Raw genomic sequence first — 26418 nt, forward strand, 5'->3', positions numbered from 1 at the left:
TCCCGAAGGGCCGGGGCCCAAATCCATCTCCACAGTGGCATGGTGCTACGTGCCAACATTATAACATACGATTACACGAACAATATTATAATATTACAATAATATTATGATAATTATATAATACTGAATGTGTTTGGAATATTTCGTGTCGCCATCTATGTGACGGGCTCGGTAAAAACACCAATGTGTTGTTATCTGATTTCAAAGGACGCTTATAAAATATTCAATAATCGTGATTTAAAGCCAACACTCATCAAGCCGGTATTATTGCTTTACGTGGAAAAGTAATGTTTATGATTTGTGCGTAATATTAAAAATATTTAAGATTTGTCGGCGGTCGTCGTAATTCCCACCGCCCGTAGTCACTGACCGACTGCAACAGTGCACTATATCGTCACGTTGGTCGTGCTGCCCTGAATGATTTCGCAGAAAGAACATAAACAAAAACAATAACAAACGTTGTAATACTGCGCACCCCGGTATCCGGTGACTACGACGGAGTGACTGAACATTTACCAGTATTCCATACAGACTTCTGATCGAATTCGAAATACAGAATTCGTTTTACATTTTCGTCATTATTCGTTATAAAACATTTTTCCAAGTAATAATCATCGATTTTTCGTTCGCTCGTACACTGTCGTTCAGTCGTATCGACTTCGCAATTTCCGCCAAAAGCTCATAACAAACCGGTAGTCATGTCTGTGGATCTAACACCGGTCGACGGTAACATTACACATACTCGTTAGTTATTATTGACTTATACTTATACATTAAATTATTCGATTTATACTTAATAATATTACGTAATCATTTGTAAAATATATTTTCTACGTGTATGTAAACTAGTATTGTGACCTGTGGTGGGTCTAGTTTCACGGAGGGAATATATTTTGTTAAGTACCCACCTATCTAAATAAATAAGCTCAGTGATCTTTTATCACCGAGTATGTTAAATCTTGTGGCAACCATACCAATATGAATTAAACTGTCCATCTTGGGTTCTCACTTAACTGTGTTTTGTAGAGATGAATATTATATTCAATTTATAGGTAAATTATCCATATTTTGTTTACTGCCTAATATTCAGTATAATATTGAACACAATTTGAAGCAATGTTATTTGAACCAGGTTTCACCCATTTCAAACTATCTGGTAACATTGTTAATTATTTTTGTCCAAATCATATTATGTACTGATACATACTTTTTATGACCTCTACATGCATTGCCTGTTTCCCACAGCTTAGTGCTTACTTGTATTTGGGCACCCCTTACCTATATTAATTTTTACTAAGTACTAACCTACCCTCAAAACTTAAAAATACAGTGTTTAAAAATACACTATCATGAGCATAATATTTATCATGTCAACATATGTATGAAATAAATAATATTGTAAAAAACTATTTGTGGCCAATAGCAAAATGTATAAAGTTTAAACTTTGTTTAGAAAGTATAAACTGAAATCATTATCAAGACATCAGTATATCACAATTAATACTAGATGGATAAATTAATAGGTAGTTATAAATATCTAAACACAAAAAAATCACATGTCAAAAACTCACTTTATTTGTGCAATATTACTAATTGCTAACCAACAATTGAGGATCATAAATTTAATAGTTAAGTTTTTTTGGCTGAATTTTATTAGATGACTTTCTTTAGTGATATCTAATTTCAGGTTCTAGAAACATTGCTGTATCACAACATGCATGAAAAATTAAATTAAATAAAATGTTAAAAATTTCCCTTACACATTTCACAATAGGCCTAAATAAATGTCTTAAGATATGGAGTTCCAGGAACCGTAGTAAATGTGGATCTGTTTTTACTTTTCAAAATCATTCCAAAATTTAGTTTGTTGTTAGGATTTGAGGATTTTATAACTAATACATTTTATTAATGTATGTTAATAATAAGATACAAATATACAAAGTTAACTTATTCAATTTAATATTATTGTAATGAATAATGCTTGGAAGTTAATGACAATAAATTCATTAAAATATGCATTTGAAAATGTCAAAATATGTAGTCATATGTATTTAAATGTATAATGTATGATTAATGTTTATTAATTATTTTTTCACAAATATATGTAAAAAAAAAATAGGTAAATATTATTTTATATATGTTAATGTTACATAAATAATTACATGAAACATACAATAAATTAAAATATAAAAAATGTGCTATGCAACTAAAAAGCATTTATTTATTATCTCTACTTATTGGTATATTGGTAGTTAAAACCCACTAGGCTATGAGTATGTCTCGAATTTGCAAAAATTATCTCATATAGTGTCGAATTGTCCATTTGTTATTTAGTAATGTTTGTAAATAGTTAACGATAATATCTTTGATCGTTCTCGTAAATGTTCAAAATAATTATAATAAAATGGAACATTTTTTATTATTTCAAATTAGAATATTAGAAAAACCTAGGCATAATCACCTTATGCAAATGTATGCTCATATATGCAAAATAAGTAAGCAAATTTGAAATCTATACTTCAACAAATAAGTCATATTTGGGTATAATTGTGATCAGTGCCTCCCCCCCTCATGAGAACGCCACTGATTGTGATTGCGCTAAAAATATATTGTTATAAATATTTGAGCTCTAGAAATGAATAATGATTATATAGCAGACATTATCAATAACAGATTTACGGATGGTTGTTATAGATAATTTAAGTATTTTAATAAAAGCTTAAGTTCTATTCCAACAAATATTCTTTGTGGGGGAGGGGATGATTAGATTAAATAAGTGAATATATGTTTTTTTATCCACTTAAACATATATATTAATCACATAAAATCATATGATTACTAAAATACATCACATAAAAATTTTTTTTTTAAATATTTAACATTAAAAACATTTTTTGTTGTACATTCTTCTAGTTGAGAATCATTACAATTGGCTATATCATTATAGCATTATAACAACTCTTTAATGATTATGAAAATTATATTTTCTTAAAAATGTTTTAATATTAATTGTTAATTAGATATATTTAAAATTTAAAAGTGAAATTTGAATTTTAAAGATTTAAATATATGATTTGTTTTTAATAATTTTTTTTTATAAATAATCTATATATTATTTAAACATTATTTAATATAACTTTAATTTATTATGTTTTAGTGGATACTGATTTGATTGCATTAGCAATGCATAAACTATCAATCGACAACACAAATGTTACAGATGTACTTACTGACTGCAACATTTATCTCACTAGACTGAACCGTTCTGATGTATTAAAATCAGCTAACCTCATGGATTTAAATCTTATTTTTGATTGCTTAAATACTACAGATCAGTAAGTAAAATGATTTGTTATTATTTTGAATATCAATTATTTTAATGCATTTTTTTTTTTATTAGGAAACAAATTGAAATAAGCTGTGCATTGCTCCAGAAACTTTTATCTGTTTTACAGCCAAGTCATGCTTTTAATAAGTATTCAGTCAGTATTGAACGGTCTATTCATCACCCAAATGATACAGTTAAATCTACAATTTTATCAGAGGTAAATATTGTTTATGTAATATTAGGTATTTATTGTTTATTTTATGTATTGTTATATTAATTTTTGTTTTTTATTTTTTTATATTAGCTGGAGAAAATATTAGCTAACGATAATAATGTTGATATTCAAGTGGATTTGGCATGTACTATAGTTGACTGTTTAACAAGCAGTGATATGTCTGTTTCATACAATGCAGTTAAATGTCTTAAACGATTTCAAAGTGTTGAAACCCTTTCATCTATTCCTATATTATCAAAATTACAAACCATAATGGCAATGGATGCAAAAATACGTACACGTGTCTATGATGTAAGTTATTTATTCATATTGTAGTTTATAAATCATTGATTAAATTTGGTATTTTCTAATTCATAAATTACTTTGGCTATTAGTTTTTTATTTAAAGCTTTTTATTTTTTACAGATCTTAATTCACTGGGCTAAGTCTGTTGATGCTTTAGCATTGATAAGTTCCAAAGGTCTCTTTTCTAATTTGGTTACAGACATCACATATCCAGATGTAATGATGCAGATGGTAACTATTCAAATGTTAATTCCTTTGAGCGTCACTGAATATGGTTTTGATTATTTGAATTCTATTGGAATTATAAGTGGGTTATATCGTTTATTGAGTTCTAATCCAAAAGAATTGGAGGACCCATTGATTGTTATACTTAACCCTAGTATGTATTAGTTTAATAATTTGTATATATTTAAAGTTACAATAATTAATTAAAATTAAAAATTGTGTGTATATAGTTGTGTTAGAGTTTTTCGTAAAAATTACACAAGTCAGACCACTTTTTATATTTACAACATATCCTAAAGTGTTTGTTGTAATTTATGAAATGTTAAAAGAAGGAGATAATTCATTAGTAGGTGTGGCTATAAATGCAATCACTAATTTGGCATCTTCCTGGGAGTGCAAAATTTTGTTAGATAATCCTACAGCTAGTGTGATTTTAAATTTTGAAGGTAAAGTATGTTAAAGTTTAAATATTAACAAATATTCATTTTAATATTCTACATTGATATATTTTTTTACTTGTTTTCTATCTATCATTGTAATTAATTAAATAATATATATTATAAATAGATGATGACCAATTAGATATTTGGAGTATATTCATTATAGAGCTAAGTCGTATTGCTTCTAGTACCAAAACTGAATTAAAAGCAGGAGCTATTCAAGCTATCACAAAGATTATCCAAATAGAGGTAACTTAAATTTTTTTTTGTTTATTACTATATTATACCAGGGGTAGCAAACCTACAACCCATGTGCCAAAGGTGGCACATTTATCAAATTTTAATGGCACGTAAAAAAATTGAAATTATTAAAAATTATGTTATTTATAAAATTTTGATTTTAATTGTTATAAGAAATTCAAAGAAAAATTATATACATTTTAAAAATTATTATCACAAAATAAGGTAATAAAAAATAAAATAATATATTATAAATCTGTAACTTTATCCTTAGAAAATATAATTTCCTTTGGGCATGTGAACAATTTTCAATACTTTGATTGGGAAAATTTGGCACGACCCCAAAAAGCAAACCTACCCTTGTTATATACTGTGTCTCCAAAGTTAAAGAAATTATGAAATTAATGTTTATGTAATGACCTTAAATTTAAATATATTTAATTAGGACTTGTGTCTTGTTCATGTTTTGGGAAAAGTCCAATTTTACAATACATAGTAATTTACATAAATCTTAATCTGTTGTTTAAATAAGCATTCTTTTATTATACAATAAAATTTGTTTACAAATTACACATTATATTATATGATATTTATCATTTTATTGTTATTTATATTTTTTCAAAAATGTATATTACAATGTTCCTCACTTTTCAAATATTTGATACTAATTAAAGGTTTTTTGTCATCAATATTTAGTGTTGCTTTTAACTTATGAAGTAAAATTATTGGTTTAATTTTAATATTTATATAATTTTTGTCTTTTAGAATGGTGAACTTTCTTCCAGAAATGATATGATTGAACGTACAAAAAAATGGTACAAACAATTGAAAGATAACCCATTAAAAAATATTGTTCATGCATCATGTATTGTACCATTTTTGGACATACAGCAAGCTGGATATGAAATGTTCCAGGCACTTGCCGAACAACCATGGGGTCAAGAAGATATAAATACATGTTCATGTAAATATAATTAGTATTTAAATATTAATTTATTATTTTTAAGTTTTTATGAAATCTTAATTTTTATACATTTTCTAAACCCGATATTTTCTGATTTCAGCATTACTGGATCTTGTGTTTAAGGACTGTCCAAAAGACCCTATTGTAATAAAAGATTTGAAAAAAATTATTATTAAAACTCTATTAGAGTCTAATACATCTAAAAATACTTTAAGTGAAGAACTTTTATTGCGAATTCAAAATAATGATATCATAAAATCAAATGAACATTCACCTCAACCTGATGTGTTGGTAGAAAAGATGGCCATTTAATTATTAAATTAATGTTTTGACTTTTTAAATATTATTATTCATATTAAATAATACAAAATGGTGTATATTTTATAATTCAATTATTTAAATAATTTTCTATCTTATTACTGATTGTAAGTTAGAAGCAGTCAAATTAATTTCATTAAACTTTTTTTTATTTTAATATTATATAAATGATTAACCATTCAAGTTTAAAGAATAACTATAAAATTAATTTTTCTTTCAACAAATTAAGCTTAATTTGTAAAATTCTCAATGGAATATATCATAAAATTGGTATTATATTTATTTTATGAAATAGAATAAAGACTGAGTATGTAATTCATTGAAGGGTAAAAGAGTTGTAAAAGTATAATTTTAAATATATTTTACTTTTAAATTACTGCATTTTTTTTTATTTAGTATGATCAATTAGTTATCAAATTAACTATATATTAATTAATAGCTAAATCTATAATAAATTATTAGAATAGTAATTATAATAAAACTTAATTTACTTTATTATTAGTTTCTATTGGTTCTAAACATCTAAACTATTAAATTGTTCAAATCTGATAAGACTGGATAAGTTGATTTACTACACGGACTAAGACATCTTAGTCTGTGATTTACTATACCTTATCATTCAGTCACTGTACTGCATAGACGTAATAGAAATTCTATTGTGAATTTGCCGTAATGGTTGTGTTGTAGCTGTTTTAATTCATTGAAAAATCATGTATACTAAAAATGATTTTGAGTGACCTATATTTCTGAGGATATTTTCCTTTTTATTATTTTTATATTATTAGTATTAAATAGTAATACATTATCCTTAACTAATTTTTGTCCTTTTACATCCTGAAATAATGAATTTAAAAGGAACCATATATCGATAGATATAATAAGTAATAAGTAATTAGTATTATGCTTGTATTACAAATTTTTGGCTTGGCATAATTATTGTTTTTAACATTTATAGAAGTAAAACTTACTAAATAAAAAAATTTCAAATGTCTAGAAATGGCTTAAAGTTAGTCTTAAGATGACTGTACCGTCTGTACTCACATTTGTTGTCTTTTACTATGCTGAGAAAACATGCTAGGTACCATTGTAAATGTGAACAATATTAATAACTGACATAAATCACTTTTAAATTAAAAAAATTTATGAAATTCCCTAGATTCACTTCTTACTTTAAATTTAATATTGATTATTAGGTCAATTGACTAACATTAAATTCAACAGATTTAAATAGATTATTCAGTACATACAATTTAGTATGTTATCGTTATGTATTTGTTAAGACAGCCTATGTGAGTTATGATGTCCATAATTTCATGATGGGGACTAAGTAAATGTTTTATAAATCATAATTAAAAGTATTTAAAAAAAATCTCATTAGATATGGTAATATGTTAGGTAGGATTCATTAAAATAAATTACATTTTACGTATATTTTTTCAAATGTTACAAATAAAAGATACACAATGAAATTATATTTAACAATATTTTATGATTTAGGAAGCAGTGCATCATTATCATATAGGTACTTAAACATATTATCTACTGTCAAATTATAATTAATTTGTTACATTAAATTAACACAACGTATATAAAAAAAGATGTGTACATCATATGAATAACCTAATTCGTAAATAATAGTTACAACATACTTCATGAATCAATAACATTTTTAGTCCGTAAAAATATAATTGTTTAAAACAAAAATCGTTTATTTATTAATATAACAACAATTATTAACATATAATATAATAATATGTCATATTATTAAAACAATAATCAACATACAAATATATTATAAATTAATTTATAAATACTCTGTTCACTCGCCACTATAATTATGTAGTAAATACTATTATTTTAATTTGCGAATTTGTAGTCTGTTGTCGTGATGAGAAAAACGTGTTTTCGAGTGCGTCGCGTTGGTGGACGAGTCACGAGTAATATACAATAGTCAATAATAAAATAAAATAATAGGCTTAGTCGCATAGACGTCGATGAAATGAAATACAGAAAATATAAATGATCAGTGGTTGTTCCGTTTGGTGGGTGACACGAGTTTCAGCAGCGACACGATCGGTGCTTCAAATGCGATTGAAAGGATAAACGCAAAAAGGTAAGACACGACGATTTGTCCCAAAAATAAAATTGCCTGAAAACCAAAGAAAAAATGTAAGTATGTATTTGCGTATAAGCACATTTAACTATACAGTTATAGGCCATAGGTGGTCTAATACCTATTACCTATATCTAAACAAAGTCGGATACAGTGGTCCTAAACGGGGAGGGAGGCAATTTGTTAGTTATCATTTATCAACTAAAAAAAGGTCATCATCTATTTCAAAAAAAAAACTTCGTTGGAATATATGATACTTTTTTTTATGAACGGGGTGGAGGGAGGGGCAATTGCAACCATTGTCCTCCCTTGTATCCGCCCTTGTACATAAGGTATCTATTATATTCATCAGTTCACTTATTATTATTCCTATTATATGTAAGGATGAATAATCCAGTGTTTAACTGGGTAGGTAATACATTAGGTGTATTAAACTATTAAATTAATTTATTTACCAAAATCGAAATCATAACCTAATATTTGCTTGTTAATATACAAGTCTTAAACATTATTTTATGACTTAGAAACAAATCGTAGGTATCCTGGTATCCATATCGTTAAATAATATTAAACAAACTACATAAGAGTTTAATAGTTCATCATAAAATAGGTGCTACAATTTTTTTGAAAAATATAGTTTGATGACAATCGTGTAATCATAGGTAGGTACCTAATTCACGAAATAATATTATTGGGTTATTTTTGTAGCCAAGATAATTCTTTCAACATTGACAATACGTCAACATGATATTATAAAAATAAAAAAATAAATATGAAATAAATATAGGTACTTTGTATACAAATTCGAGAAAATATATTTTTAATTTTTATCTAATAATGTCCTATGTTAAAAATGTATTGCATTATTTCTTTATTTTAGAAGATTTGAAGATTTTTAAAACTTGGATATTTGGTTGATTAAATCATAGGTACTTTTGTCCCCCAAAATTACACCATTCGATGGATCAGATTCAGAACTCGTTGAGTAAATATTTATTCCATGACGAAACGCTACCTATTTACAAGTTTAAAATCCGCATTCAAACTTTGGTACTAGGTTTATTATAATATACCTAATTAATACCTATACCTAGTTTTGAACCACATACCGGTGTATAGTTATTATATATAATAATAGTACCATCACTATTATTAGTTATAATATATAGTTAATAATGTATGTATAATAATAATGTATTGAGTACGTACCACAGTCTCCACGGTCAGGTGAAGTGGAGTGTCTCTTTTCATTACCACATACCTGATGATGATCGGATGAACTAGGTAAGCGCAATAGGTTGTCCGACTGAACGGTATTAAGATTTTGCAGGACAATAATTTGTTTATGTAACCTGTGGACGAGATAATAACATCGTTGTTACATATATAAGTGATGCAATTTTTTATTATAATAGGTAAGTATCGATTAAAAATGTTTTCAGTCGTGTACAGATAGTGTAAACTGCAAGTGTTAATGGTGTTAAATGATACATTTAAACGTTGGGAACAATAATTATTGCTGTTAAGAAAACGACGGACTGTGTGGGTGTGTTGCATTCGGGCGTTTGAAGTTGTATATGACTTACCCCCGTGTCCGGTAGCGCAAGCGATCACTGTCCACGATAAGCATAGGGCCCACAGAGTGTGACTCAACGAAGAGTACGCGGCTGCCGCGATCGGATGTAAATCCATTTGATGGAGACCGAATATCAGACTGCAAAGCACCGCCGACGAAACGGTCCATCCCGTAATCACGACCAGCTGCAAATAGTAAAACGCGAAAGTGATATCGTTGTCGAAAATTGAAAATCGAAGCAAACGCTGCCTGTAGCACTCACCGTGTTCATCTTGATTTTGCACTCGGTCTTGAACAGCAGCCATCCAATGGACATGCCCACGAAATACGGCCCTAGTCTCGTCCACGGTTTGTCATAGATTTTGTCGAATAGCGCTAACGGGTCGTCAATACTGTAAAAAAGCGTAAGTTATATTGTTCGTCATATTTAATCGTTTTTATTAGAATAAAAATTACAAAAGAAAATAATAATTGCTATCAATCACTCACTTTGGCATGTGCTTGTTAGTGTATGCTATATATCCGGTAGTGAACCACGAGGCGACCGTACAGAAAACTAAAATAACTGCAGCTGCTTTGAAATACCTAAACAGCCAATCGGTGTCGTGAGTTTTCAAGACGTTCGTAAATTATTATATTACTTTAGTCTAAGTTGTAAAGATACAAAAAATATAATATGGTTTTCGATAACTTCATTAATTGTCAATTTGTTTGCTGACGTTACAACAAGTGTATTTATTGGTGTGGAATATTTATTAATTTTAGTTCTTTTAAACTCAAACCTTATAAGTTATAAGTAATATTATTAAGAAGACACCACACATCCGTTAGTTGAAGGGGTGTGATATAGGCAATAATAATGAACATTTACAATTTTAATTATATTTAAATAAAAAGTGGTCCAGTTTCAGTACTATGAGTAATAATTGTTGTATAATAACGAGGTAATTCAGAAAAAACGATTTCACACGGTAAAAACTTTTGAGTATAACATTTACCGTAAATTCACCACATTTTCACACTATGTAAAAGATAACTTTATCCTGTAGTAGAGTTCTTATATATATATATGATATAAATCAATACTCACTAATTTGTAATAGTCAATTGAAAAAAAAAAATAAACAAAACGATTAATCTTTAACAATACATTATTTGTATTGTCTTTAATATGCTATTACAAAAAAAAAAAACGTAATGATATTTAATTTATATTCTTGTAACTACAAGAATTAAATGATTAACTATTTCAAGTTATATTGCGATTTGTGGGTGTATCGTCGAATAAGACTATTTTAGTTTTGAGGTGTACAATTATTATTATTTATTACCTATATATAAAATCCAATTTTCTATTATTAAGGTTATAATGGACAAAACATTAAATTTATCATTTACTAAACAATTTGTATATGTTTACAATAAATGTAAGTGAAGTACGATGGAGAGATATGAGTGGTGACTTATTGATGGAATTTCGAATAGTGGGTAATTTATTGAAGGTTTTTTAATGAAATTATATTACACGTATAAAACGTATTTATTTGGAATAAAGTTAATAAAGAATCACAAAAACACTATTACAGTATTATTTTGTTGAGAAAATTCTTGTACCTATGTAGATGATAATTATGTGTACCTATAGTTTACCTAACTTAACTAGTTGACTATTAATTGAGTTTTCCCGAAGTATTTTATCAATAGTTTTTCACTTTTGAACGAAATGTAATTTTATTGAATCATATTTCGAGTAGGGAGTACATATATACACATACACTACACAGTATATCTATTTTAATGTATATTAAATTAACGGTCGTTTCAATTGTGTACATAATGGTCGTTTTGATACAGTTATTAAAAAACAGTGATCAATATTTTAGTAATCATAACATTCATTGCTCAAAAAATTGTTAAGTAAATGATCTATCGATGAACATGTTGTATTATTGTAACTTGTAAATCATCTATAATGTCAGGCGATTGGTAAAACAAATCTATCTATTTGCATTTCAAGTATGAAACATTCCAATCACTAACCCGTAACCTAACACTCACCTTTACAGAAAGTATTAATTATTTAAATTAAATGGTTTATTTTAAATTTGTATTAAATTAAATTTTATTTATTACTTTCAGAATCACTTTTCATAATAACAGTATATTTTAATTTGTTTTACTGTTTTTAATTGATTAGATTTTTCTTTAATGGCCATTAAGACTTTTGAATGTTGATCATTCAAAGATCTACTATTTTATAGGAATTTCAATTTGTTCAACGACGCAACGTCGTATTCCTGTACAAATAGTCTATCATTTGTCTTATTAGATTATTTTTTGTTGTTTATGTTTAATTAATCGTTTGATCTCTCACCGAACAGATAGTATGAGAAGAATAACTCCCAGTATGTAGAATTGTGTGTCATCTGCCAAGTACCAACTCCAAAGCATGCACTGTAACAAATACCGTAATACTATTGTTGCGTTGGGTGACTGTATTAATGCATTTTTTAGGTAGCTCTTTACTCACCATGTCTTGAACGGGGAACAGAGTGTTGATGTACAACAGATTTCTCCACCAATATTTGGGGCAATTTAAGTGATCGTCTGTCGGGGGGTCGAACACGGAATTGTAATGGAACCATTTCATTGTCAGTTGTACGACGCCCAGAGCAAAGAAATACGGTGCAGTAAGCCTGAGTAAACATTTGAACATTTTCTTATTAAAACGAATAACAAATTATTACAGTCTGCACATAATTTTGCACGCGCTATTAACCTGCAGAATCGGTAAATCAGCAGTCCAATAAACTCGATAAAATTGGATAAAAAACCTGTGGTTTTGGTCAGTTTGTTAACGTCCACTTTTGCCGTGGTCCTGAAGTAGAGGAATGAAACCAAAAGTCCGCTGTAAATACAACACCAAAAAATGTAGGTCATTAATAATATTCTAAACGTTTTCGTTATGAATTGATTATAATAAGTCGATAGGTGTTTTTATACTTATTAATTGCGTTTAGTGTTTTCAGTGTCATGAAGAAAATACGTTGAAAATCTATAGGTACACTATAGGTACAAGTTAATACTCCAACACATTTAAAAAAAATACTAAAATAATTATTTATTAGATATTATTTTGGTAATACAAAACAATGTTATCGTTTTATAATAGGTTAATTAATATATAATTCCAAAAATGATGTACTCGTATTGTGTCGAAAGTATCTATTACTTATATCATTTGGATGGATGAAGAATGAATTATTTATGTTATTAAAATAGTTTTATGAATTTATGATAAATTAATAATATTTTTAATCACGATTTAAGAAATTATTACCAAACAAATAAGATAAAATTAACCACTTGAATATAAAAAAATATTCTATACCAATAAAAGTGTATTTATATAAATGCGTAACAACACTGAATTTACCTGATGAAGAAGAAAGTATCTACTGAAAACGTCGCTTTGTTGATCAATTGAAATAACAAATGCCGTTCGGCCGTGGTACGGAATTCCATGTTGTCTATAACAAATATTTATTATATGAGAAATGTTGAACTCGCATTGCATTTATGATTTATGTATGTAAATCGTGATAGGCGACGATCAACGAATGATGATCAATCGAAACTATTTACCCGAGTATTTAAATGAAACAATACACACGTGACCCAATACGATCCAAACCATGCTCAATGATCGAAGACCGTGTACTGTGGATATCGTGTCTTCACCAATCGACTTATCGCATATTTGTCTTAAGTTTCTTCGCACCGAAAACGCCAGCAGCATGTTCACGGCTGTACCTTAATTAAAACGCAATTATAAATCATTAAGATTTGTCATTACGCGATAGGACTTTCGGCATAAGTACTTACAAGTCATCGGTTGGGCTTTAGATAAGTTCTCAGAACTCTTTGAAGATTCTGCACAACATATAGAAATACGTTTGAATAAAATATAATTTATTTAAATATTCAAAAACCCAGTCTTACCCGACTCCAAATCGATTTTGGAATGTTCAGAGAGCGGCTGTAATTTGGCACTGCTGACAGCGTATCTATAATTGTCAAACATGAACCCGTTCATTTTGTTACGGTTGTTTTTTTCTAAGTACACGTCCAAGCTTGTTCCTATTATCAGGAACACCGCGGTCGTGGCCGATATTATTCTATAAACGGGAAAATATTATGGTTTGAATAGAACTTCATCGACGGTTGAGCCGCCTCATGGGGCAAGAGGGGGCACTTACACGAGGAGCCAGAAAACTTTGTCATTAAATAAGTCGTAGTAATCGTGAGGTGATTTCACTTTGGCAACTTTGACATCTCTTTCGGGGATGTCTTGATGTAGTGTTTGATTGACCATCTCGTCCACGTCTTCTTTGGAACACGAGTACGGCATACACAATCCTAAGTGTTGATACCTCTCCTGCTTACAAATTTATGTATAAGATAATAATAAAAGTAATTGGTAAAGTATAAACAATATCGCGAAATAAGTAATTAAAAAAAAAATACTAATAATAATTTATGTTATCCTTTGATTATTATATTAATTGTAAAATAATAATCAAAGGTATAAGTACTATTGTATATTTTACTATTTATGAATACTAAATAGAATTAAAATACAGAGTTCCTTATTTATATTTTGTAAATTAAGTAAAATCATATTTACCGTATAATTAATAGGTGCTTTTAAGGCGATGTATGTTTTTACTATATTGAATCCAAGTTTGAAAGGTATTTCTTTATCATATTCTGATATTTCTGTACACAAACTTTTCGATCCTAACCAGAACGTATTTCCCCAGAAATAACCACTGCTGTAATGTCCACTAGCATCTGACACTATAAGAATAAAAAAAAATAATAATAATTATGATATACATTTTGGAAATATAGTTAAGTATATTATTATTACGTCAATATAATAATATTATTTTTTCTTTTGCTAATTTTGCTCAGTATAAAAATGATGTACTTAGTGTTCTAATCAAGACCCTACAATAGACAACTAAAATCTGTATTTTTCTTATTTGTTTTCGTGATATAATTTATATATAATTAAAAATTTTTAAGTTTTCACTTTGTTTTGATATTGTAAGAAACATTTTTTTATTTTATGAACTCAAATAATCCGCATACAAGCTAATGCTTTTAGGATAAGTTTGCAACTTTTGCATGTACTGATCAAATTTAATTATCTCTCTTTAATTATCATTCATTAATATTCAAATAATAATAATATAAGAGATGATGTCTACTTGCATCTTTTTACGCTTAAATATAATTCAATAATAATTTAAGGTTGAGACTACAATAAATAGTTTTTTACGTAAGTTTTTTCTGTAATTTAAATACATATTTCAGTGTTAAAACTTAAACCAATATGAAACAATTAAAAAAAAAAATAGTTATACATTTTATATTTTAGTTACCAGTTTTGTTCTACTTAATTTTTATCAAGACTCTCGATTATTCATCAGATCATCACAAATCAAGTCGTGTTACTGTGTCTAATATCTTGAATATAAGTTTAATTATATAAATAATAATAATAATTCATAAATAGTTAATAAATAATTATTTATTTATAATAATTTACAAATGATGATGTATAAAATGTAATAAACATGTATATTTTTAATTTTATATTTTGAACGATAAGAGAATTATCCTGTTGAGTGGTAGATTAGTGACATATGGTAGGTAATATTGATTTTACGAAAACAGAACCTAATTATTTTTGATTTATTTTTAAATTGCATTAAAATATGACTTTTTTAACATTTCTCTAGAGTTGAAAGTCACATTGATTTAGTAAAAGATTTGGTACGTTTGTTATTTGAAATTAAGTTTTTAAAGTTGACCTTATATCCTGATAAATTTTGATAAAGTGAATAAAGTGTAATAATAAATTATTCCAACACTATACCTATAGTTTATAAATTAATTTTAGTTTATTTAAATATAATATAATTGTATATCAAAATTTGGATTTGTTTTTTTTTTCAATAATATTTGTGGAGTTTTTATTTTAGTACCAATAGAGATTACATTTATTCTTACATACAGAAAAAAACCTATGTCATTTATATGGGCTCATTTAAATATTATTAAAAAAAAAAAATGTAAAACAAAATAAAGGCTAGGAGGTATCTTTAAGGTATCAATTATTTAAATTCTATTCATTAAATTGGTGCTTTTAAAGCTTCCTAGATGAGCGATTGGCTCTCTTTGTTGTTACTACTGTCTACTTGTATATCATATACAATAAAATGTCTTTATTTCTTCTATTCTCTTCTGACTGTATATATTTTAATCATAAAGAATTTGAAAGAATAATTAATATAATATTATTTTATATAGTAAAAAGTCATATAATGTGGTTACGTGTGTACGTCAGCCGTTACGATTTTCTAAAAATATGTTTATATTTATTATATTAAATTGTTAAAAATTAGATGTCGTTGTCATATATTACAAAATAAATTCAATTTAAAAGTTTAAAAAGATAAGCATAAGCATATTATAGTAAAAAATATTTCGATATGTTTTGTTCTCACGATGATTATAAAAGATACTTCAGCTGAAGAGCTCAAACGAGTTTTTATAGTGTTAACATGAGTGCGTATACCTATGTGGTATCCTGCTGTCCTACTACAGTAATGAATATATTAAGTATTATTGCGTATGCTTATTGACTGTCGACTCGCGTACAATATAATATATTTTAAAATAGTTTCAATTTTCATACTACGGAATTAAGATTTTCTATGGTTTTAAACTATAGCAAAGAATAAACGAATGAAAATTTGACCTTACTGTACTGTTGTTGTATGCTGTTTAGTCAATGTTGTTTTGATTGTGTTCGCGTGAACACATATGTTTTTATACCTACGAGCTACGTTTAATTTATTAAGCAGTTGTTTATCTATAAATCAATAAAAATATATCTTTATAATTTTATAGTTAATATAATATGTATAAATAACTAAAACCCATTGGATAAAACACACATTTATTTAATAATATATTATAATAGTATACTATTAACTATTAAGTATAATATTTCACTATATATATACTTATATAGTATTATTTTACCAGTTTCTTGTTCAATAACTTGTTTAATTTAACAAACATATAAGTAATTTATTTTATTATATAATATGAGCTATTCCTAAAAACCATTAGTTTAATTATTTGTATTTAATTATATATTGGTATTATCTTGTAAAAATTATACGCAAGAGTTACGTGTGATAAAATAAAAAAAAAAGTCCAATAAACATTAGACTTATTTATAAATACGTCTTAATATCTTAATGAAGATTTTTAATTAAATTCAAAAAATATTCAAATAAATTCTATAGGTTTTAGGATGGCTATTTCAGATTGTAATACAGATATATCGGCGCTTTCCGTTACCAAATAAATATAATCCAATACCGCACAAATTTATTAAAACTATTACAAATTGAAATATAAAAATATTACATAGAATTAAATTCAAATTCTATAAAGTCAAAATACACAATTCAAATTAAAAATGCGTGTGTTAAATCAATATAATTAAAAATAGCATTTATATATAAATAATTTGTAACAATAATGTAATAATTTAAATATGAATTTATTGTAGATACCTATATTATTTTTAAATTTAAACTTTTTTTTTTTTAACATATTCTATATTCTCAATAAAAGTTTGTATTATTATACCAAATTGGCTTCTCGTTCTCGATCACATTTCAATGATTATTTGTAAAAAGTTTAAACATTACATTTAATTTATTTTAAATATCACGTTTGATTGTTCGAAGACTAAAAGCTGACTGAAAACTCACTACAAATTTGTATATTGTGGATATAATTTTTTACAAATAAAGCTTAATAATAATGTCACGCCATCTCGTTTAAGATATATTTATTTATCGATAAGCAACGATAATTGTGAAAAATATATTACTAAATTTGTGAACGGTAATGGGAATCCAGTATTTTAAAATGTGTATGCGGTTTTGTCCATTGCGTATTTTGAGCATTTGTGCGGTAACGGGCGACGCCCGAATATAATATTATCTATGAATGCACTTGAGTAATAAATTATTTATTATAACTATGTGTATTAATAAATATGTTATAATTATTATTTATGTATCATATATACCTTAAAGGTTATGAGTTTTTTTAAATTTCAAGAAATCAATTAATCTATTTAGCGATATTTTTACGCTTTGTATAATGTTTTCTAATAATTTTTAGACGTCTGAGAATGATGTATTAAAAACATGTACACTTGTCTGGAACGGATTTTATTCAAGTAATATTGTTTATGTTTTTTTGAAATAATTTGTTGTTCATAAATATTAAATTGAATGATTATTCATTTTGTAGATATTAAAAATAATAATCTTTGTTATTTGTTGATTTAGTTACATTTTTTTTTATAGATTAAACAATTGACCAATCTTTAGAAGGATTAAGAATGTGCCCTAACCCCCAAAATGTGTGTATGGTTACTCTCCTTTAGATTAGAAAACAGTCGCAATATAATACTGACCTATAATAGTTAATATTAAGAGGACACTACACAGTACACACGGTTAGGTATGTTCACTTCGTCTTAAATCTGAATACATTTTGTAATAATTAAAGTTCTAATTTACTATAGTACTCTCAAATATGTGTTTTGATTATGAACATAATTAATGATTGTTTTACTACTGTTATTATTGCACATTTATATATCAGCGTACAATCAAAAAACATCGTTTACCGACAGCCGCGGGAAGTATATCCACTAGTATTCTTCCTATAGGCCTATAGTTATAGAGAGTACGTGCGGACGCCGTAGCAGACGTTATCGGTTCGTTCATCTCGTCGCGAACCGTTGGATGTGTACATCATGTCGTTTTATTATTTTAAATTTGAAAGCAACGAACAATCGTCCCAAAACTCTATATTGAACGCCGGAGAGCTCGCAGTTAATTCAAAAATCGTCAATTTAATACGTATTTTTATTATTGTCTCAGAAAAAAATACATATTATCTAACGTTTTTCAAAACAACGATAACGATGTTAAATAAATAAATAAATAAATAAAGAAACAGATGCGAAAACGCATTGGATTTTTAAACTGGTTTCCGAGACTTAATAATATTGCAAAACACTGAGGAGTCAAGTTCGAGGTCGTCTACTCGCGTGCACTTGTATTGTAACATTCATAAATAAATAAATTATATGTAATTGTCGTATATCCTATAGGAACAACCAAACACCGTTCCTTGTGGCTACACACATTAATGATTTTATTATTGTAAATAGTTGTTATTATTTGTACATTATTTATTAAATAATTCGTCTCGTTGTGTTATTTATAGATAATATATTATAATACGTATATATATATATATATACGCATACTTACACCCTAGGCAAAATCGATGTGCTCCTGTCTTTTATTTTTTCGACCTATTCACTTTCTCTCGTTGACAATGATATGATATATTGTACATATTTACATAATTTTTGATACCTAGATCTTTCGACGTAGTGATTCGATTGTGAGCAATGTATTATTTTTATGGCAGATCGGATTTTTATTGCGATAGTAGCGATAGAAGTATAGAACTACCAACTATGGAGTATGCATAAAAAACGCTACCAAAACAAATATAATTTAATATACGTTATGTGGTTAACGGCTTTATGTATATAAAAATATTATAGCATATTATTATACGTTTATATGGTACGTCCACACGTGGGTGATGGTGTTTAAGTACCAATTTATAAATTACAATTTCGTAGAAATGAGCTAATTTAATCAAACTACAATACGCTATACATATCCGAAAAAGGTGTTTGAAAGAAAGTTTTTCGAATTATATTTATTCATGGATACGGACTCTTTATACACCCCTATTTAATTGTTTGTATGAATACGTAATATTTATCTGGAACGATAAGTGATAACCCAAACGGCACAGCAAAATTGGCTTGTGAACGCCGTAAGTCGTAGTTGTAGTGTTCGTCGAAATGATCTGAATATATTTAACATTTTTTTTTAGATGACCTAACCTATTTATTTATTTTCAGTATATAATATATAGGTACATATAATTCAAACGATAAGTCGATAGATTAGTTTTTATCTTAAAAAATGCTCATCTTACTTTTGCAGGTGAAATAAATTCATAATTCATATATGTATATTGTAAATACAATATACGTTTAAAAGTATTAAAAAACTATGAAGGTATAATATAGGGTATTTAATTTCGGTAATAATTGTCGCGACCTTTTGGCTCTATTTTTCTTTTTTGTTATATAAAAAAAAATAGAAAATGCCTATTTACAAAAAATAATAATCGTTTGAGTATGGTTGTCAAATGTTTCGAAGATATTATAATAGTTCTATGAGAAAATATTATCTTTATATATTATTATTCATTATATGTATACTTTAATATTATTCATGATTTTTAATTTATTATTAGCACTTGACAATGATTAACAAATAAAATATATTTTTAAATATGTTCTAACATACAATTTAACTTGAATATTTTATCTTTCAGTATACATGATATTTTTTCTCAATACTATGCACGTGTTGTATTATTACGTATTTATCAGTAGCTGAATATACATTATTATAATATTTGTTATTTAGCAATTTGCAGATCTCATCACTCGACCGATTGATATTGCTGTGGCCGGTGGTATAGGCAATTGTTCGGTTCGAGTTCGTTCTGCAACCAATAAATGCGACTGGCCGGAAAATTGTTCACTCATTGTATATATTTGTCTACATTTAAACGAAATGCCTGCAGTTAAATATTATGCGTAAAAAATATATTATACCTATGTCCTACACACGTTACGGGTGAATTTTGTGAATGGGAATTCCGATCGTGTTTACACGGACAAGTACGAAAAAACATTCCGACGTAAGACATATACAAATCTAATATAATTTATGCGCTCCGTAGATATATACAGGGTGCATTTTTTTCGCTACCATTATCTGGAATAAAAGTATTTACGTTTTTGAAAATACTAATTTTAATTTTACATCAATTAAAGAAAGATTTTTTTTGTACTTTTGAATGACAGCATACGTATTTATTTCATATTCCGAATATATTTCGATTTATAAAATTTCGGGCTACTTAGTATAGTTTTTTAGTTACAATTCATAAGTATTTAAAATTTAGATAAGTGGATTAATGGACCAACATTTTACAGAGTATCAAAGCAGTAGGTATTACTTCATTCTAATTATTTATACTTTAAATACTTTTAACTCATAAAATACTCGATAAAAATTTGATTTTATTATATTCAAGTATTCCAAAAAATATTCTGCTTTGAAGTAAGAAAATGCCAAGTGTCAAAAGTGACAGCAAAAAAAAAGAACTATAACGATAAAAATACTATAAAATAATAATAAAATTTTGTTTTTAACAACTTCAAACTATGTAAAATAAATATTTTCAAAAACGTAATTGGTTTTTGTAATATATAATCAGTGCTGTCTGTTTTGTTCGATGCATGAATCACCCGATATATTATTATTCGATATACATAATATACAATAAATACATTACCTATATATTATATATTGTCTTATAATATACATACAAGATATAATATATATTACCGTATGTCGAATCGCGTTCGATTCGCGTCGAATACCATACGTTGTATACCTACACAACGGCGCCGCTGCAGCACATAAAAATAAAAATATAAGTACATTATACGCACTGACCGTGGTGACGACGGTGACACGCGCCATTTGAAACGGGGTCCTTGTTAATTGGCCACACTTTCGATTTCCCAACCAGCCCGGCCCACGAAAATCGAATTACCCACGGCGGCGGGTCGCGGGCGGTCACACGCAATAATACAAGTGCCGAAGTGCGCGATCGGTTTCGCTGGAGTCGTTTCCATATTATATTATTATAACACATCCGCGATTAAACGGCGTCTGTTTGTTTTTTTTTTTAAATTTTCCGACACAACGCGCACAATCTCTTGCAGTTCAGTGACGAGTATCTACGTAACAACGATGATATCACCTGCGAAATGGTACGTGGTTTCCGCCCCGACGCGTTTATTATAATTTATAAACAACGTACCTACGTTTGTGGGAAGACCATTGGGGAAATAAAAAAATTTCAAGCAAATAACTCATTTGTTTACCTAGGGATCTATTGCGCATTTTTTACCAATATTTTTTTTTGAGTTGCAAGTACTATCCAGTGACACGTAGAGGAATTTTGAGAGCACATGGTGTACTTAAAAAAAGTATACGCGCTCATCACCCACCTTTTTTTATAAAAAAAATGTTCATGCTGTGCTCAAAAAAGTATTTAAAAATATTAATTATTTCAAGATAGTTTAGTATAATAGTGATTAATTATTCAGAAAAATCAGTGAACCACTATATTTCACATAAATAAATCATAATGGTTTAATAATATACTCTTCCCTGTGACACTACAGTAATTGAAACCCTCCCGCTCGAGAACAGATGCAATTTTAGTATTTGGTGCGAGTGTCCCGCCTAGGCACTACTGAGATTATCCTGTAAATTATCCTCTATGCGATTTGAGACGGGGCAATAAGTATTAAAAATAGTTTTCTTAGTCATTACATTTTGTAGGGACTAAGCTTTTAAAAATAAATTTTATAACATAATAGATTGGCAACATTTTTTATGAAAGCTTTATAATTTAATGTTGAAAATTATAAATTATAATCAAGTTTTTTTAGTAAATCGTATACATTTGAACGTGATTATTGAAAATATTTTTTAAAAACTTAACGCGTTCGGTGGGTTTTTAATTACGTTTATATTTTAAGACCTTTAAAATTGTCGTGTTGTATTGTACATTGATTCTGCCCGGGATTCTGAATATCATATTATGCGTCCATAATATGTGTATGACACAATAGATGAACGATGATAATATTATCTAATCTATTATTTTATCCTGAGAGATCCGACAGCATTATAACTGTTATATTATTGTATTGTGTGCCCAGTGCTTACTATATATTAGTATATTACACAAGGCCGCATTGGCCGATGACCTAAATATAATTATATAGGTATAGCGCTCGAATTGAAAAAAAATAAAAGAAGTGGGACTCTTATAAGAGTCTATAGACTTGAAAAATTAGTGGCACTTGAAGTGATTGGAATCAACATAATTTTGGTGGGAGAAGGGAGGCGAAGTACTTCATATCCTGAGCTATGGATCTTAAAACCAATAATTACTATGTATGGGAGTATGCAAAATGCAATTAACGACTACTTATTAACGATCAAAATAAATGCATGTTAACCACTGCTGTAATATGTTATCCTATCTGTGTTGCTATATAATTTATATAGCGGTAGACATAGATAGGATCTATTTAAATTTATGTTGTATCTATGATTGTAGGTCGTTCATCTTGTTTGATTAACGTGATAAATGTGAGTATGTTAATACATCCAAGACAACATAATAACAATAAATAAATATACAAATGAAAAATTGGTAAAATATTAAAAAATTGTCCTTAGATAATTTTATTGTGGTTTTGGTTTGTATACAATATTATGATCTAGCTATACAAGCTTATACACGTGAGTTATTCATTTTAATCGAGGTTCAAATCTCGCATTAAACGGGTCAATATATTTTAAATTTTTGAAAAATTTTAGGTTTTCTTAAAACACCAATAATTTAATCCATTTATTATGTTTTTACACTTTTTAAGCAATTGTCCTTATATTATATTAAAATGTCTTATTCTTGTTATATTACGATTATATTGAAGCTGACTATGCAATAGTGTTGATGAAAAATATTTATTTAATTCGATTATTGTCTTTTATTACATTGTGGTATTAATGTTTTATTTTCTTATTTTATCAAGGTAAACAACCCACATTCCCAACCAAAGTTTCAACAAAACAAAATAAAGTAATTATTCTTTATATTTACCTATAATTTTTCAACAATATATCACATTGTTATAATTTATTAATTAAATAAATATTTTTTTATTTATTTACAGATTTCGCAATTTGAAATACTTAACAATTGTTATCAATTTTGAGTAAAATTTATTTTAAGTATAATAATAAAAATATTGTTTAATTATTGAGCTATCATAGTTTTATACTAGTAGCTAATAATAATAATAATAATAATAAAAACGTATTTATATTATTTCAAATAAAAGTATTAACTAAAAATAATACGCATAGATATTATAAATATTATGTTTGTTTACAATACATTTATGTATTTTATTATCTTCTTTGGGACTATGTAAATGACAATAAAGGTTCGTTAAACATTTAATATATATAAATCTTTGATAATTTTACCCGACCGTCAACCAGCGATTGGTTCATTAAGTTTCATTAAAAGTTAATGTAGTCAAAAACTTTCTACTGTAGTTAAATCAAGACTAAAAAGAAGAAATTGTAAATGAGCTTTATTTTTGTAAACGACTATTATATGGTTGTAATTTGTAATTAAGTATATTTACTATGCTACCTATAATCTTACAATTTCTTTTTTAAGAACGCAATATATTGCTTATTCCTCATTAGTTATTAGTTATTATTTATGTATAATTATTAATTCATAAATAAGGTTACGTACATTTTAATGTATTAATAACATAAAAGATATTTAAAAAAAAATTCAAAAAACGTGCTAAAAAAGAATAAGTATAAAAGGTGTAAAATACACTTTTTTATCGTTCGTTTTGAAAACACTTCAATAGTGTGTATTTGGAATTAAAAACTAAAATACACAACCTTATATAGATTTATGTCAAATACATTTATTACTATGTAGATTGTAGGCATATGAATAATATAGTTAATTTGAGTGAATGTTTGTTATTTGGTTATTGTTGTTAACTATATCTTATCAAAAATAAACCAACGATTATTTTATAGTGTTACGTTTATGTTAAGACATTTTTTATTATAAGACCATATTTATATAAACTTAAGAAAATAAATATAGATTAATTTGCCATAACATTATAACTAAAGACACTTAATGTTAACTTCTTAATGCAAATTTGTTTGTGTCACAATTTTACGTACATTTACGCTTTACGGGTGTCTGGCCTATTATAAAGCTTGTATGGAAAGCCGAAAGGAATTTTAGCACATAAATAAGTACTCAATTAAGTATTTTTGAACTTTTAACAATTATTAAAAAAAGTATTGCACCTCTATCATATAATCATTCACAAAAAAAAAAATTGTTCAAAAAAATACTGAAACAAATTGCTCTTTAAAAATTTAATCGGTTTAATCGGCATTTATAAATATTTTTAAATAAAAAAAAAATGTAATGCCTATAAGAATTGTACCATCTATGTGGGTGCCTAATTAAAATCGAAAATTATCAAAATTTAATTTGACCGATAATATTTTAACGAATTAGCAATGCACTTACTTTTGAACGCCCACATCTTGCCGTTGCGTAGGGCCTCCTGGTAGAGTTGCACGTGCTCGGCGCACTGTGGCGATACGGCCGGCGTGGCTGTCCACTCATACGGGTCCCAAAATCGGAACAGCTCTTCGGGACGGGTGACGTTGCCGCCCGACCACCCTCGGCGGTAGCTGGACGACCGCACGTACTCGGGATACTTGACCGACCGCTGCAGGACGTGGCCGATGGGACTGGTGCCGGCCGGCGAAGCGTCATCCGCGGCCGCGGCGTCGTACTCCTCGGCGGACGCGGACGATTCGCTGGTCTCAGCCGCGGCCGGTACCGGTCCGGCGTCGGTCAGCGGCTGGTGGTCCGCGGCAACGTCGTCCAGAGATTTACCGCCGTCGCGACCGTGGCCGTCCGAGTCTTCGAACACCACAGAGTCCTCGAGATCCTCGTAAAGTTCGGACACCCGGCCGCCGCCAGTTGCACTTCCGTCGGCGGCACTAGCGCCGCCACCGCCGTCGTCTTCTCCGCGGTCACCACCGGTCAACTCTCCCGAATCGGCGGCCCGACCGCTGTCGTCACCGCCGTCCTCCGCCGTAATGGCCGTCGAGTTTTGAGACGTTCCGACGTCGTGCAGTCGACGTGCATGCTGTTCCGCGGACGAGCTGTTTGTCGTCGCCGGCGTGGACAGGGACGGCCGCAACACCGACGCGAACATCAGCGCCCAACAGCATGACCAGAGTAACGTTTTCATTGCGTGCGATTTCGTGTGTATACACCGACTCGCGTGCTTGGGGACACGTACACGTGTGATAATATTGTGCAGACCGCCGAACGGCACTTCGTATAAGTACGCGACGCGATATAAAATATGTAAATCGATATCGTCGATACTATTATTTATCGCTGAGCGCTACGACGACCGTGCCGCATCAGACGTATCGGCAGACTGATACGCGTCGCGTGGCCGGATCGCGTTTGCTCGAGGATCTGTAAACGGGCGGCTATCCGCGGGCTCGGTATTTTCGTTTTGCGCGCGCAAACCAACGCGAGCAGAGGGAGGCGAGGCCGCGGCCGTTAATCGTCGGTGTCTGTCAGTCCGGTTAGAGTTCTGGCGGACGGGCTCGTTGGATTTCGGGCCGGAGCACCGCCGCCGCCGCCGCCGACCATAGATTCTCGCGCCACTCGTTTACCACCACCACCAC

At 28.7% G+C, this 26418-nt stretch overlaps 2 protein-coding genes across 3 annotated transcripts; one reads left to right on the plus strand and one right to left on the minus strand.

Annotated features, from left to right (window-relative positions):
- Nucleotides 1–256: 256 nt before the first annotated feature.
- Nucleotides 257–6411, plus strand: LOC132917166 (26S proteasome non-ATPase regulatory subunit 5). 2 transcript variants are annotated; one of them, XM_060977774.1, is made up of 9 exons: nt 257–726; nt 3158–3335; nt 3401–3545; nt 3633–3854; nt 3969–4227; nt 4304–4519; nt 4641–4762; nt 5519–5717; nt 5818–6411. In XM_060977774.1, exons 1-9 carry the CDS (start codon nt 699–701, stop codon nt 6027–6029), a joined length of 1581 nt encoding a protein of 526 aa, XP_060833757.1. In that variant the 5' UTR covers nt 257–698; the 3' UTR covers nt 6030–6411. The 2 variants fall into 2 exon arrangements, with proteins under 2 accessions (XP_060833757.1, XP_060833754.1); XM_060977771.1 differs by having other exon boundaries at nt 258–744.
- Nucleotides 6412–7446: 1035 nt separating this feature from the next.
- LOC132930013 (nose resistant to fluoxetine protein 6) lies at nt 7447–26168 on the minus strand. The gene is made up of 15 exons (XM_060995674.1): nt 25232–26168; nt 14412–14584; nt 13984–14162; nt 13727–13902; nt 13610–13657; nt 13370–13537; nt 13161–13254; nt 12504–12632; nt 12255–12420; nt 12099–12178; nt 10214–10309; nt 9987–10116; nt 9735–9909; nt 9358–9500; nt 7447–8184 (listed from the first exon to the last, which is right to left on the minus strand). Exons 1-15 carry the CDS (start codon nt 25965–25967, stop codon nt 8059–8061), a joined length of 2619 nt encoding a protein of 872 aa, XP_060851657.1. The 5' UTR covers nt 25968–26168; the 3' UTR covers nt 7447–8058.
- Nucleotides 26169–26418: the final 250 nt, after the last annotated feature.

Source organism: Rhopalosiphum padi, chromosome 1 (genome assembly GCF_020882245.1).
Source record: "Rhopalosiphum padi isolate XX-2018 chromosome 1, ASM2088224v1, whole genome shotgun sequence".
NCBI classification, from domain to species: Eukaryota; Metazoa; Arthropoda; class Insecta; order Hemiptera; family Aphididae; genus Rhopalosiphum; species Rhopalosiphum padi.

What these genes read in the sequence shown, in the direction of transcription:
- LOC132917166 (XM_060977771.1), top strand. Translation starts at nt 699, where the DNA reads ATGTCTGTGGATCTAACACCGGTCGACGGTAACATTACACATACTC. An exon ending in TGCTTAAATACTACAGATCA is followed by an intron (nt 3,336 to 3,400) that starts GTAAGTAAAATG and finishes TTTTTTTATTAG; the next exon opens with GAAACAAATTGAAATAAGCT. An exon ending in CAAAGATTATCCAAATAGAG is followed by an intron (nt 4,763 to 5,518) that starts GTAACTTAAATT and finishes TTTGTCTTTTAG; the next exon opens with AATGGTGAACTTTCTTCCAG.
- LOC132930013 (XM_060995674.1), bottom strand. Translation starts at nt 25,967, where the DNA reads ATGAAAACGTTACTCTGGTCATGCTGTTGGGCGCTGATGTTCGCGTCG. An exon ending in GATACTTTCTTCTTCATCAG is followed by an intron (nt 12,633 to 13,160) that starts GTAAATTCAGTG and finishes TTGTATTTACAG; the next exon opens with CGGACTTTTGGTTTCATTCC. An exon ending in TGTTCCCCGTTCAAGACATG is followed by an intron (nt 12,179 to 12,254) that starts GTGAGTAAAGAG and finishes TATTTGTTACAG; the next exon opens with TGCATGCTTTGGAGTTGGTA.